The following is a 13,644-nucleotide window of genomic DNA, read 5'->3' on the forward strand; positions in this document are numbered from 1 at the left end:
AGCTTTTTGCCTGCCATATGAGTTCTATTATGCTCACAGACATCATTCAAACAGTTTTAGAAACTTCAGAGTGAGTGTCTTCTATCCAAATCTACTAATGACATGCATATCCTAGGATCTGGTCCATAGTAGCAGGTTTCATCCCGACGTGAAAATATTGCCCCCTACCCCAAAGAAGTTAAGGATTCACTTGTGAGGCCATATGCTAAACAAAGCAAGTAAGGTAATGTAGTAAACAACTATAGATTAAGACTAAAAGTGGTGAAAGTAGTAGCGTCAGATAAAAATACACTTTATCTAGTCCTTGGAATATATCCTAATCTGACTTTGGTGCAGGTCATGTTGTTCTTGAAATGAACGTCTCTGGTAAACACACACTATATCAAATCAAATCTAAGTGTAATTGCCACATGCACATGATACAGAAATGTGTAAACGGTACAGGGAAATGGTTACTGGCATAAAATAAAAGGTGTCCAGATAAACATATTTTATAGTTATTAGATTCATTTTATGCCGACATAGTTGTCTAAATTGATGGGTCTAGTGAAATAAATGCTATAACCACTCCCTAGCCACATCTAGCTAATTGGATGGGTCACCATTGTCTAGACATGTACACAGGTTCATGAAATGCGAAAGATGGCCGTAATCACCCCGAGACACACCTGATTAACTTGACTAGTCACCCCCAGACCCAACTGGCTAACTTGATGGGTCATGGAATCACCTGGCAAAGTGGAGTCTTTTGTTTAGACATGTAGCTAGCTAGCTAAACAAAGACCCATAATCCCAATCCATGCATGAATTGCTGTAGTATTAAACTGCAGGTACCTAAAGCTAACCAACTAGGTTCAAGGTTAGCTAGCTCGCTAACATTAGGCTATAACTAGCAATGCAAATGGGTTTCAGAGTTACAAATACATACATTTGGCAGGAGATTAGGAAGTGCAGCTCAGTTTCCACCTCATTTTGTGGGCAGTGTGCACATAGCCCGTCTTCTTTTGAGAGCCTGGTCTGCCTACTGTGGCCTTTCTCAATAGCAAGGCTATGCTCACAGAATCTGTACATAGTCAAAGCTTTCCTTAAATTTGGTTCAGTCACAGTGGTCAGGTATTCTGCCACTGTGTTCTCTACTGGGCCAAATAGCATTCTAGTTTGCTCAGTTTTTTTGTTAATTCTTTCCAATGTCTCATGTAATTATCATATTGTTTTCACATGATTTGCTTGGGTCTAATTGTGTTGCTGTCCTGGTGCTCTGTGGGGTCTGTTTGTGTTTGTGAACAGAGCCCCAGGACCAGCTTGCTTAGGGGACTCTTCTCCAGGTACATCTCTCTGTAGGTGATGGCTTTATTATGTAAGGTTTGGGAATTGCTTCCTTTTAGGTGGTTATAGAATTTAGCTGCTCTTTTCTGGATCTGAATACTTAGCGGGTATCGGCCTAATTCTGCTCAGCATGCATTATTATTATTATTGGATTTTTTAAAAGGTTTGTCTCATTTTGTGAATTATTGGTTGGTGAGCGGACCCCAGACCTCACAAACATAAAGGGCAATGGGTTCTATAACTGATTCAAGTATATTTAGCCAGATCTTAATTGGTGTGTCAAATTTAATGTTCCTTTTGATGGCATAGAATGCCCTTCTTGTCTTGTCTCTCAGATCGTTCACAGCTTTGTGGATGTTACCTGTGGCGCTGATGTTTCGGCCAAGTTACTGTATGTATAGTTTTTTGTGTGCTCTAGGGCAACGGTGTCTAGATGGAATTTGTATTTGTGGTCCTCGTGACTGGACCTTTTTTGGAACACCATTATTTTGGTCTTACTGGGATTTACTGTCGGATCCCAGGTCTGGCAGAATATGTGCAGAAGATCTAGGTGCTGCTGTAGGCCCTTGGTTGGTGACCGAATCCCCAGATCATCAGCAAACAGTATACATTTGAGTTCAGATTCTAGTAGGGTGAGGCCAGGTACTGCAGACTGTTCTAGTGCCCTTTCCAAGTCGTTCATACATATAATGAGGAGGGTGGGGCTTAAGCTGCATCCATGTCCCACTCCACGGCCCTGTGGAAAGAAAGGTGTGTTTTTTGCCAATTTTAACTGCACACTTGTTGTTTGTGTACACACTCTCTCTCTCTCTCTCTCTCTCTCTCTCTCTCTCTCTCTCTCTCTCTCTCTCTCTCTCTCTCTCTCTCTCTCTCTCTCTCTCTCTCTCTCTCTCTCTCTCTCTTTTTTTTTTGTGTGTGTTGGTGTGTGTGTTTCCCTCACTGTGTGTGTCCCATGTTTCCCCCATCTTCAGGGAAGCTGGTGCTGAGAACTGGGACACAGAGGGCTGCCAAACGCTCGCTTCTGCCGCTGTCCACACCAAATGCCTTTGCAGCAGGATCTCCACCTATGCCATACTAGCGCAGCAAGCTAAAGACCCGGTGAGTCACATTTCCCACTGCTCTATAACACTGAGGTTACCGAGGTAACACTAACTGGAGCCAACAAGCTAAAGTGTTGGTGCGTTGTGTGGAAATTTACAAGCGAGAGATTGTTGTTACTTTAATTTAAACAGTCCACTTGGTCAGGGAAATGGAAGAAATTCACTGGTTGTCCTTGAAGTTTGATACAGGAGACAAGTGGCTGTATGAGATACAGCTGATATAAATACTTTTGAGATTTGATAGACTAGAATACGTCATATAGCTACAGTTGATGTCGGACGTTTACATACACGTTAGCCAGATACATGTAAACTCAGTGTTTCCCAATTACTGACATTAAATCCTAGTAAATATTTCCTGTCTTAAGTTAGTTAGGATCACCACTTTATTTTAAGAATGTGAAATGTCAGAATAACAGTAGAGAGAATTATTTATTTCAGCTTTTATTTCTTTCATCACATTCCCAGTGGGTCAGAAGTTGACATACACTCAATTAGTATTTGGTAGCATTGCCTTTAAATTGTTTAACTTGGGTCAAACGTTTCGGGTAGCCATCAACAAGCTTCCCACAATAAGGTGGGTGAATTTTGGCCCCTTCCTCCTGACAGAGCTGATGTAACTGAGTCAGCTTTGTCGGCCTCGCACATCCTTTTTCAGTTCTGTCCACATTTTCTGTAGGATTGAGGTCAGGGCTTTGTGATGGCCACTCCAATACCTTGACTTTGTTGTTCTTAAGCCATTTTACCACAACTTTGGAAGTGTGCTTGTGGTCATTGTCCATTTGGAAGAACCATTTGCGACCAAGCTTTAACTTCCTGACTGATGTCTTGAGATGTTTCTTCAATAAATCGACATAATTGTCCTGCCTCATGACGCCATCCATTTTGTGAAGTGCACCAGTCCCTCCTGCAGCAAAGCACCCCCACAACATGATGCTGCCACCCCCGTACTTCACGGTTGGGATGGTGTTCTTCAGCATGCAAGCCTCCCCCTTTTTCCTCCAAATATAACAATGGTCATTATGGCCAAACAGTTCTATTTTTTCTTTCATCGGACCAGAGGACATTTCTCCAAAAAGTACGTTCTTTGTCTCCATGTGCAGTTGCAAACTGTACTCTGACTTTTTTATGGTTGTTTTGAAGCGGTGGCTTCTTCCTTGCTGAGCGGCCTTTCAGGATATGTTGATCTAGGACTCGTTTTACAGTGGACATAGATACTTTTGTACCTGTTTCCTCCAGCATCTTCACAAGGTTCTTTGCTGTTGTATTGGGAATGATTTGCACTTTTCACATCAAAGTACGTTCATCTCTAGGATACAGAATGCATATCCTTCCTGAGTGGTATGACGGCTGCGTGATCCCATGGTGTTATACTTGTGTACTATTGTTTGTAAAGATGAACGTGGTACCATCAGGCATTTGGAAATTGCTCCCAAGGATGAACCAGACTTGTGGAGGTCCACCATTTTTTTTCTGAGGTCTTGGCAGATTTCTTTTGATTTTCCTATGATGTCAAGCAAAGAGGCACTGAGTTTGAAGGTAGGTCTTGAAATACATCCACTGGTACACCTCCAATTGACTCAAATTATGTCAATTAGCCTATCAGAAGCTTCTAAAGCCATGACATCATTTTATGGAATTTTCCAAGCTGTTTAAAGGCACAGTCAATGTAGTGTATGTAATGTTCTGACCCACTGGAACTGTTAACAATTGTTGGAAAAATGACTTGTGTCATGCACAAAGTAGATGTCCTAACCGACTTGCCAAAACTATAGTTTGTTAACAAGAAATGTGTGGAATGGTTGAAAAACTAGTTTTAATGACTCCTAAGTGTATGTACATTTGTGATTTCAAATGTATGTACCAATAACTAGAGAGGTGAAATGTACAGCAGTCTTCTAAAATTTAATTTGGTACCACACTCAGCATTTTAAGTAGATTTGTGTGAGGACAGACGCTGGGAGACGAGAAGCAAGTACAGGGAGTGAACATTTAATAAATAACCGGCATGAAACAAACAAGGAGAGCATCTGGACAGCAGTAACATAACGACAATATTGCTGACACAAGAATGAATCCGAGGAACAGATAGATATAGGAGAGGCAATCAACAAAGTAATGGAGTCCAGATGAGTCCAAAAAAGACGTGCTGGTGCGCGTAACGATGGTGACAGGTGTGCACAATGATGGGCAGACTGGCGCACTATAGCGCCGGGGAGGGAGAGCGGGAGCAGGGATGGACAGATTTGTCTCTACTCAACGAGTCAAACAACTGACGATGACTTGAGACTCAAGTTGATAGAAAATATAATAACTTGAGACTTGACTTGGACTTGGACCCTCATGACTTGGGACTCGACTTTGATTTGAGACTGACTTGAAATTATCTGGCCAGGTTTTTTTACATTTAGTCACTCATTTTGTGGCACAGACAGAGTCTCCATGGATTACTCTCAACGCAGCCAGAGATTGGCTAGTGAAACGCACACTTGGCCCTCTGATAGGACCAGCAAACTTTCCATCAATACAGGTCGGGTGAGCTAGCGCAGCGGATCTCAAATTGGGGTTTGTGAGATGGTTGTGAGCAGGTTGTGGGAAGGTTTTGAGTGTGAACCTGAGTGAGATGTATTTTTTATTTTATATATATATATACATATTTGAATAGATTTTATATAGACTAATATTTGTGCTTGCTCAATCTGGTCATTAACATAGGCCTATAACATTGCACCAAATTATTATTTAAAAACATCAAAATCTGTGCTTCAGAACCAAAAATGTTCAAGTCTTGACTGTTGACCAATGACCAGTCATCAGCATTGGCGTGCAAAGCGGGTGCACATAAGATTATTGACCAGAAAGCACTTGCTTATCTTTTTCTCCTGTTTTGCGTTGCAAAAATAGAGTAGTCTACATGAATATTATCCATATAAAATACAGTTTAGCAATCTGCCACTGACACATCTTTGTCACAGCAATAGGCTACCTGGTGATTTCATTAAATATTAGATTGAAGGAGTAACTCTGGGAGGCATAAACCATTCTTCCTGACCTCAAGTTCAGCTGTCAAAGTCAGTAGCTATGCTTAATAATATCCATACAACACCACTGTCACGGCATTCAGAGGAAGAAGGTGAGGACCAAGGTGCAGCGTCGTACGTGTTCCTCATTTTATTAAATAGAACTGAACACTAAATACAAAACCAAAACACACGAAACAGAAACACACCACACAGGTGGGAAAAGGCTACCTAAGTATGGTTCTCAATCAGAGACAACGACAGACAGCTGTCCCTGATTGAGAACCATACCCGGCCAAAAACAAAGAAATACAAAAACATAGAAAAAAGAACATAGAATGCCCACCCTAGTCACACCCTGGCCTAACCTAAATAGAGAGTAAAAAGCCTCTCCGTGGCCAGGGCGTGACAACCACACCTTCACAGAGGTTTCTAAACTGTGTAATATCAGAAGTAAAACAAGTCATTGTTATGGGGAACATGTGAACATGTTGTTATATTGTGGCATTAAATGAAGTTTAGCTTCTCCTCTGTTTTCTCCTTTTCATGGGTTGAGTAATTCAATTACATTGAGACAAGCACAACATTACAGCTGGAACTTCATTTGGCCAGAGAAAATGGCTAAACAGGGTTATAATTGCAGCTATTACCATCAAAGGTGATTGCCTCCCGTAGGCCTACCCAACAAATGACCTCAAGAGCCTAGTTATATTTATTTTACAACAGGCCTACGTTTAACCTTTGACTAAATATGGAGCACAACATTAAGCAGACAGAACTAAATTTAGCCAAAGAAAATGTCTCAACAAAAGGAAACAAAACATTTTTGCATAAGTTATTTAAAAAAGTGATTTCTAAATAGACATAGAATAAAAATAGTAATTTTTAATTACGAAGCTTGCCTTTGGAATGTATTATTTCATAATCAAAATACATTGTAGACTAAATGATGAAAAGGGCTGTCTGATAGCCTCGATAAATAGACACAGATTTATAGTTGAACAAGTCTTTGCAGGTATAGATTTTTTTTTAACTTGACTTGAGACTTGACTTGAAAAAACTTGTAACCCGACTTGACTTGAGACTCGGACGTCGAATAATAATGGCATGCCTGCAAGTCCACACAAAACTTTATTTGGGATTGTTTTCCATTAGTCCACCGTTAAGACATTACCAAATGATTTGCATGTCAGCAATCAAAACGCATCATCATGATAATGTGGCAAGTGACACTTCGCTTCTTGAAAATCCAATATCTTTAAAACGTGTGTGCTGACATACAAAACTACAGCAGAACTGTATCAACAGTGGACTAATAAAAAAAAAGATGTACCAAAAAAAAATATTTACTAAGGACTTTTCCTTTAAGTGAGATTGTTTGTTTAGATAGTACAAATAGAACAATGTGGATAATGTCACGCCTTGGTCTTAGTATTTTGTGTTTTCTTTAATTATTTGTTCAGGCCAGGGTGTGACATGGGTTTATTGTGTTGTCGTATTGTTTTTTTGTAGGCATAGGGATTGTGGCTGATTAGGGGTGTGTCTAGTATAGGCTTGGCTGCCTGAGGCGGTTCTCAATCAGAGTCAGATGATTCTCGTTGTCTCTGATTGGGAACCATATTTAGGTAACCTGGGTTTCACTGTGTATGGTGTGGGTGATTGTTCCTGTCTCTGTGTAGTGTTCACCAGATGCTGTGATAGGATTTCTCGTTCCGTTTGTTGTTTTCTATATTTATAGTTATTTCATGTATCGCTATTCTTCATTAAAGAACATGAGAAACCACCACGCTGCATTTTGGTCCGACTGTCCTTCAACAGATGAACGCTGTTACAGATGCTTGGTTCATTAGTTGATTAAGGGAGAACTTTGCTCTGCTTGGCTGGGCTCATCAGTAAACACAACACAGAGCTCATTAGCTAATTATCTAACCACTGTCTAGTCACTGTTCAGTTCAACCATGGGGAGACCACAAGTAGCCTGCTAGTAGAATGTTAAGGTGTTTAAAGAAAAAGTGCTTCCTCCTTTGATTAGCTCAAACATGGTTTATGAATGGGTACTTTGTTCAGTTCTCTACTGCTGTATATCGTCTTGGCTGGGCAAGAAAACATCTGTAATTATTAGAGACATTGGGAGACACTTTTCTTATACTATGATCTATGATGAGTAGGGTTCAGCTGTGTCTTAAAATCAGGTGGGATGGTAGCGTCCCACCTGGCCAACATCCGGTGAAATTGCAGAGCGCCAAATTCAGAATACAGAAATCCTCATAATAAACATTCATAAAATATACAAGTGTTATACATCAGGCTTAAAGATTAACTTCTTGTTAATCCAGCCGCTGTCTCAGATTTCAAAAAGGCTTTACGGGGAAAGCATACCATGCGATTATCTGAGGACAGCGCCCCGCTTACAAAAGCATACAAACATTTTCCAGCCAAGTAGAGGAGTCGCAAAAGTCAGAAATAGCGATGAAATTAATCACTTACCTTTGATGATCTTTCATATGGTTGCACTAACAAGACTCCCTGTTGCACAATAAATGTTAGTTTTGTTCGATAAAGTCCCTCTTTATGTCCCAAAAACTTTTGTTGGAGTTTTTTGTTCAGTAATCCACTGACTCCAGGGCGGTCAAAACATGCAGACGAATACATCCTACTAGTTCCGGTAAAGTTTGTCAAAACATGTCAAATTATGATTATAATTAATCCTCAGGTTGTCAATTATCTAAATAATCAATCATATTTCAACCGGACAATAGCGAAAGGAAAAACAACGAACGGCGCACTATCGGTCATGCGCACAAAACAGCTCTGCATTCTTCCCCTGTCCTCTGACCAAAAGGTATTTTTACTTGTCGTTTTTCAAAATACAAACCTAAAAGCATGTCTAAAGACTGCTGACATCTAGTGGAAGCCATAGGAACTGCAATATGGGCACTAATCCATAACATAGTCATTAGGCATTCAATGGAAAACAACTCACATAAAAAAATCCCACTTCCTGGATGGATTTTCCCCGGGTTTTCACCTGCCATATCAGTTCTGTTGTACTCGCATATCCTACCTTCTGGGCCTGAGTAACAGGCAGTTTACTTTGGGCACGTGTGTCATCCAAACGTCAAAATACGCAAGAGACGTTAAAGCCAGCTTGTGTGGTTACTGGCCCAATGCCCTAACCACACACACACACACACACACACACACACACACACACACACACACACACACACACACACACACACACACACACACACACACACACACACACACACACACACACATCTCAATTGTGCAGTAAGATGCCATCCCTGTAGCCATTTTAACAATAACAACCTTCCCATATAAAATGGCTGACCGTTATTCCCCTCAGTAAACTCCTAAACGGTTTGGCATTTTGTGTGGATGTCTAGACATTGGTGTGTGTGTGTGTGTGTGTCACTGAATATAATGCAACCTCCTTGGCATCTGTGAGGCTTTTATTCATAAGATATATGTGTCTCTTTCAGCCACTTGCTATGATTGCTGGCAGTGGAGACATTGAGAGAGGAATATCTCTCTGTCTCTCTCTCTCTCTCTCTCTCTCTCTCTCTCTCTCTCTCTCTCTGTCTGGTTTTCCCTTTCTCAGAATACCTCTCCTTCTCTGTCTCTCTCAATTCAATTTCAATTCAATTCAAGGGCTTTATTGGCATGAGAAACATGTGTTAACATTGCCAAAGCAAGTGAGGTAGATAATATATAAAGTGTTTATATAAAGTGAAATAAACAATACAAATTAACAGTAAACATTACACATACAGAAGTTTCAAAACAATAAAGACATTACAAATGTCATATTATATATATAAAGTGTTTTAACAATGTACAAATGGTCTCTGTCTTGTTTTCTGTTTCTCAGAATATCTCTGTCTCTCTCTCTCACTCTCTCTCTCTCTCTATCTTTCTCTCTCTCTCTCTCTCTCTCTCTCTCTCTCTCTCTAGTTCCATAATCTCTCTTTCTCTCTCTTTTTTCTCTCTCTCTCTGTCTCTCTGTCTCTGTCTCTGTCTCTCTCTCTCTCTCTCTCTCTCTCTTTCTAGTTCCATAATCTCTCGTTCTCTCTCTTTTTCTCTCTCTCTGTCTCTCTCTCTCTATCTCTCTCTCTCTCTCTCTCTCTCTCTCTCTCTCTCTCTCTCTCTCTCTCTCTCTCTCTCTCTCTCTCTCTCTGTCTCCCCCTCTTTCTGGCTCTGTCTTGTTTTCTCTTTTTCAGAATATTTCTCTCACTCTCTCTGTCTCTTTCTGTCTCTCTCTGTCTCTCTCTCTCACTCTCTGTCTCTTTCTGTCTCTCTCTGTCTCTCTCTCTCACTCTCTGTCTCTCTCTCTCACTCTCTGTCTCTCTCTGTCTCTCTCTGTCTCTCTCTCTCACTCTCTGTCTCTTTCTGTCTCTCTCTGTCTCTCTCTCTCACTCTCTGTCTCTCTCTCTCACTCTCTGTCTCTCTCTGTCTCTCTCTGTCTCTCTCTCTCACTCTCTGTCTCTATCTGTCTCTCTCTGTCTCTCTCTCTCACTCTCTGTCTCTCTCTGTCTCTCTCTGTCTCTCTCTCTCACTCTATGTCTCTCTCTGTCTCTGTCTCTGTCTCTGTCTCTGTCTCTCTCTCTCTCTCTCTCTCTCTCTCTCTCTCTCTCTCTCTCTCTCTCTCTCTCTCTCTCTCTCTGTCTCTCTCTGTCTCTCTCTGTCTCTCTCTGTCTCTCTCTCTCTCTCTCTCTCTCTCTCTCTCTCTCTCTCTCTCCCCTTTCTTTCTGTCTCTGTCTTGTTTTCTCTTTCTCAGAATATCTCTCTGTCTCTCTCTCTCACTCTCTGTCTCTCTCTGTCTCTCTGTCTCTCTCTCTCTCTCTCTCTCTCTCTCTCTCTCTCTCTCTCTCTGTCTTGTCTCTCTCTCAGAATCTTTCTCTCTCTCTCTCTCTCTGTCTGTCTCTCTCTTCTGGCTCTGTCTTGTTTTCTCTTTCTCAGAATATTTCTCTCTCTCTCTCTCTCTCTCTCTCTCTCTCTCTCTCTCTCTCTCTCTCTCTCTCTCTCTCTGTCTTGTTTTCTCTTTCTCATAATGTCTCTTAGAGCTTCTTTAGGGGAAAGTGCAGTGAAGCCAAATAAGACTTATCAGTTAATAGGAATCTGGAGTTAAAGCACAGAAAAGGTCAGAGAAAGATAAAAAACTGTGTTTTGGGGAGTTTTATTGGTTGATTTGAGGTGATGGACTTAAGTTTGACATATCAGTTTTTTTTGTTTCATTCTTTCACCGCAAATCTGACCTAACCTTGAACATTTCTAATTCTTTACACTTCCAAAAGGAAGGAAATAGAAAAAGCCATCATATGGGGAAAGCCATTGGCATCAGGAACAGGAAATATCCATAATGGCCTAGACCTAAAAGCTTGATCCATCAACAGACTTTTCTCTGTAACCTCTGACCTTCTCCATAGTATACCATTGACTTTTCCCATTTCACAGCATTTGGTCACCGGAATGGGCAGGAATGCCTAGTGACGTTTATGAAATGTGTCTTTAGCCATTAGCGATATGTAATTGACGACCATTGCATCATTAGCCTAGTGATGAAGCCCTGTATGTAGGGGTCAGTGTGTAAGCTTTATTGACTGTGGTTGATGGAGAGGACACTTCCACCTTGCTATCAGCTACCGCAACTCAGCAATTTAGAGGATGAGATTAAGGGGAAGTATGTGTGTGTGTGTGTGTGTGTGTGCTCGCATGCGTTTACACATGTGTCTGTTTGTGTTTGCGCTGTGTATGCATGTTTGTGTTTGTACATTTATATTTAACATATGATAGCATCCTTCTTTTACTCTATGATTCCCTCAACATAACTCTGTTATACCATCCAAACATACACATCCAGACACCCAGGCAGGGTGTGGGTCTTGAAGTAGAGCTGGGATTCGGCAGCCCGGCTCCAGCAGCTTAGCCTGGACCAGAGAGCAGGCGTACGGGGTGGATTAACTACCATGTTTAATAGAAAAAGAAGAGAGAGGTGTAGAGATGGAGCAAGAGAGAGCAGGATGGATGGATGGATTTAGAGGCACTGCTGCCATAATAGGCCGTCTACAATGGAGCCGTAGATCGCTGGTTAATCATGTTGACTTCCTACAGCTGGAGTGAGCAACCAGGGAGAAGGGGGAGGGGAGGAGGAGAGGACGAGAGAGACCAGGGAGAGGGGAGGAGGAGAGGACAAGAGAGACCAGGGAGAGGGGGGAGGACAAGAGAGACCAGGGAGAGGGGGAGGGGAGGAGGAGAGGACAAGAGACCAGGGAGAGGGGGAGGGGAGGAGGAGAGGACAAGAGAGACCAGGGAGAGGGGGAGGGGAGGAGGAGAGGACGAGAGAGACCAGGGAGAGGGGGGAGGAGGAGAGGACAAGTGAGACCAGGGAGAGGGGGGGGACAAGAGAGACCAGGGAGAGGGGGGGGGGAGGAGGAGAGGACGAGAGAGACCAGGGAGAGGGGGGGGGACAAGAGAGACCAGGGAGAGGGGGAGGGGAGGAGGGAGACCAGGGAGAGGAGGAGAGGACAAGACAGACCAGGGAGAGGGGGGGGAGGAGGAGAGGACGAGAGAGACCAGGGAGAGGGGGAGGGGAGGAGGAGAGGACGAGAGAGACCAGGGAGAGGGGGGGGGACAAGAGAGACCAGGGAGAGGGGAGGGGGAGGAGGAGAGGACAAGAGAGACCAGGGAGAGGGGGGGGAGGAGGACAAGAGAGACCAGGGAGAGGGGGAGGGGAGGAGGAGAGGAAGAGAGAGACCAGGGAGAGGGGGAGGATGGGAGGAGGAGAGGAAGAGAGAGACCAGGGAGGGGAGGAGGAGAGGACGAGAGAGACCAGGGAGAGGGGAGGGGAGGAGGAGAGGACAAGAGAGACCAGGGAGAGGGGGGGGGAGGACGAGAGAGACCAGGGAGGGGAGGAGGAGAGGACAAGAGAGACCAGGGAGAGGGGGAGGAGGAGAGGACGAGAGAGACCAGGGAGAGGGGGAGGGGAGGAGGAGGAGAGAGAGACCAGGGAGAGGACCAGGGAGAGGGGGGAGGAGGAGGACGAGAGAGACCAGGGAGGGGAGGAGGAGAGGACGAGAGAGACCAGGGAGAGGGGAGGGGAGGAGGAAAGGACAAGAGAGACCAGGGAGAGGGGGGGGAGGAGAGGACGAGAGAGACCAGGGAGGGGAGGAGGAGAGGACAAGAGAGACCAGGGAGAGGGGGGGGAGGAGGAGAGGACGAGAGAGACCAGGGAGAGGGGGAGGAGAGGAGGAGAGGACGAGAGAGACCAGGGAGAAGGGGGAGGGGAGGAGGAGAGGATGAGAGAGACCAGGGAGGGGGAGGAGGAGAGGACGAGAGAGACCAGGGAGAGGGGGGAGGAGGGGAGGAGGAGAGGACAAGAGAGACCAGGAAGAGGGGGGAGGACAAGAGAGACTAGGGAGAGGGGGAGGGGAGTAGGAGAGGACGAGAGAGACCAGGGAGAGGGGGAGGGGAGGAGGAGAGGACAAGAGAGACCAGGGAGAGGGGGAGGGGAGGAGGAGAGGACGAGAGAGACCAGGGAGAGGGGGGGGAGGAGGAGAGGACAAGAGAGACCAGGGAGAGGGGGGGGACAAGAGAGACCAGGGAGAGGGGGAGGGGAGGAGGAGAGGAAGAGAGAGACCAGGGAGAGGGGGGGGGGACAAGAGAGACCAGGGAGAGGGGGGGGGGAGGAGGAGAGGACAAGAGAGACCAGGGAGAGGGGGTGGGAGGAGGAGAGGATGAGAGAGACCAGGGAAAGGGGGAGGGGAGGAGGAGGAGGACGAGAGAGACCAGGGAGAGGGGGAGGACAAGAGAGACCAGGGAGAGGGGGAGGGGAGGAGGAGAGGACAAGAGAGACCAGGGAGAGGGGGGAGAGGACAAGAGAGACCAGGGAGAGGGGGAGGGGAGGAGGAGAGGAAGAGAGAGACCAGGGAGAGGGGAGGATGGGAGGAGGAGAGGAAGAGAGAGACCAGGGAGGGGAGGAGGAGAGGACGAGAGAGACCAGGGAGAGGGGAGGGGAGGAGGAGAGGACAAGAGAGACCAGGGAGAGGGGGGAGGAGAGGACGAGAGAGACCAGGGAGGGGAGGAGGAGAGGACAAGAGAGACCAGGGAGAGGGGGGAGGAGGAGGGACGAGAGAGACCAGGGAGAGGGGGAGGGGAGGAGGAGAGGACGAGAGAGA

General features: G+C 44.8%; 1 protein-coding gene across 1 annotated transcript in view; it reads left to right on the top strand.

Moving 5' to 3' along the window:
* LOC124043194 (adhesion G protein-coupled receptor B2-like) overlaps positions 1 to 13,644 on the top strand; it is a 557,845-nt gene that overhangs the window by 416,449 nt on the left and 127,752 nt on the right. The window contains exon 17 of the mRNA XM_046361489.1: positions 2,298 to 2,424. Within this exon, the coding sequence (XP_046217445.1) occupies positions 2,298 to 2,424 (127 nt within the window). The remainder of the gene's footprint in view (positions 1 to 2,297; positions 2,425 to 13,644) is intronic.

Source organism: Oncorhynchus gorbuscha, linkage group LG09 (assembly GCF_021184085.1).
Source record: "Oncorhynchus gorbuscha isolate QuinsamMale2020 ecotype Even-year linkage group LG09, OgorEven_v1.0, whole genome shotgun sequence".
NCBI lineage: Eukaryota > Metazoa > Chordata > Actinopteri > Salmoniformes > Salmonidae > Oncorhynchus > Oncorhynchus gorbuscha.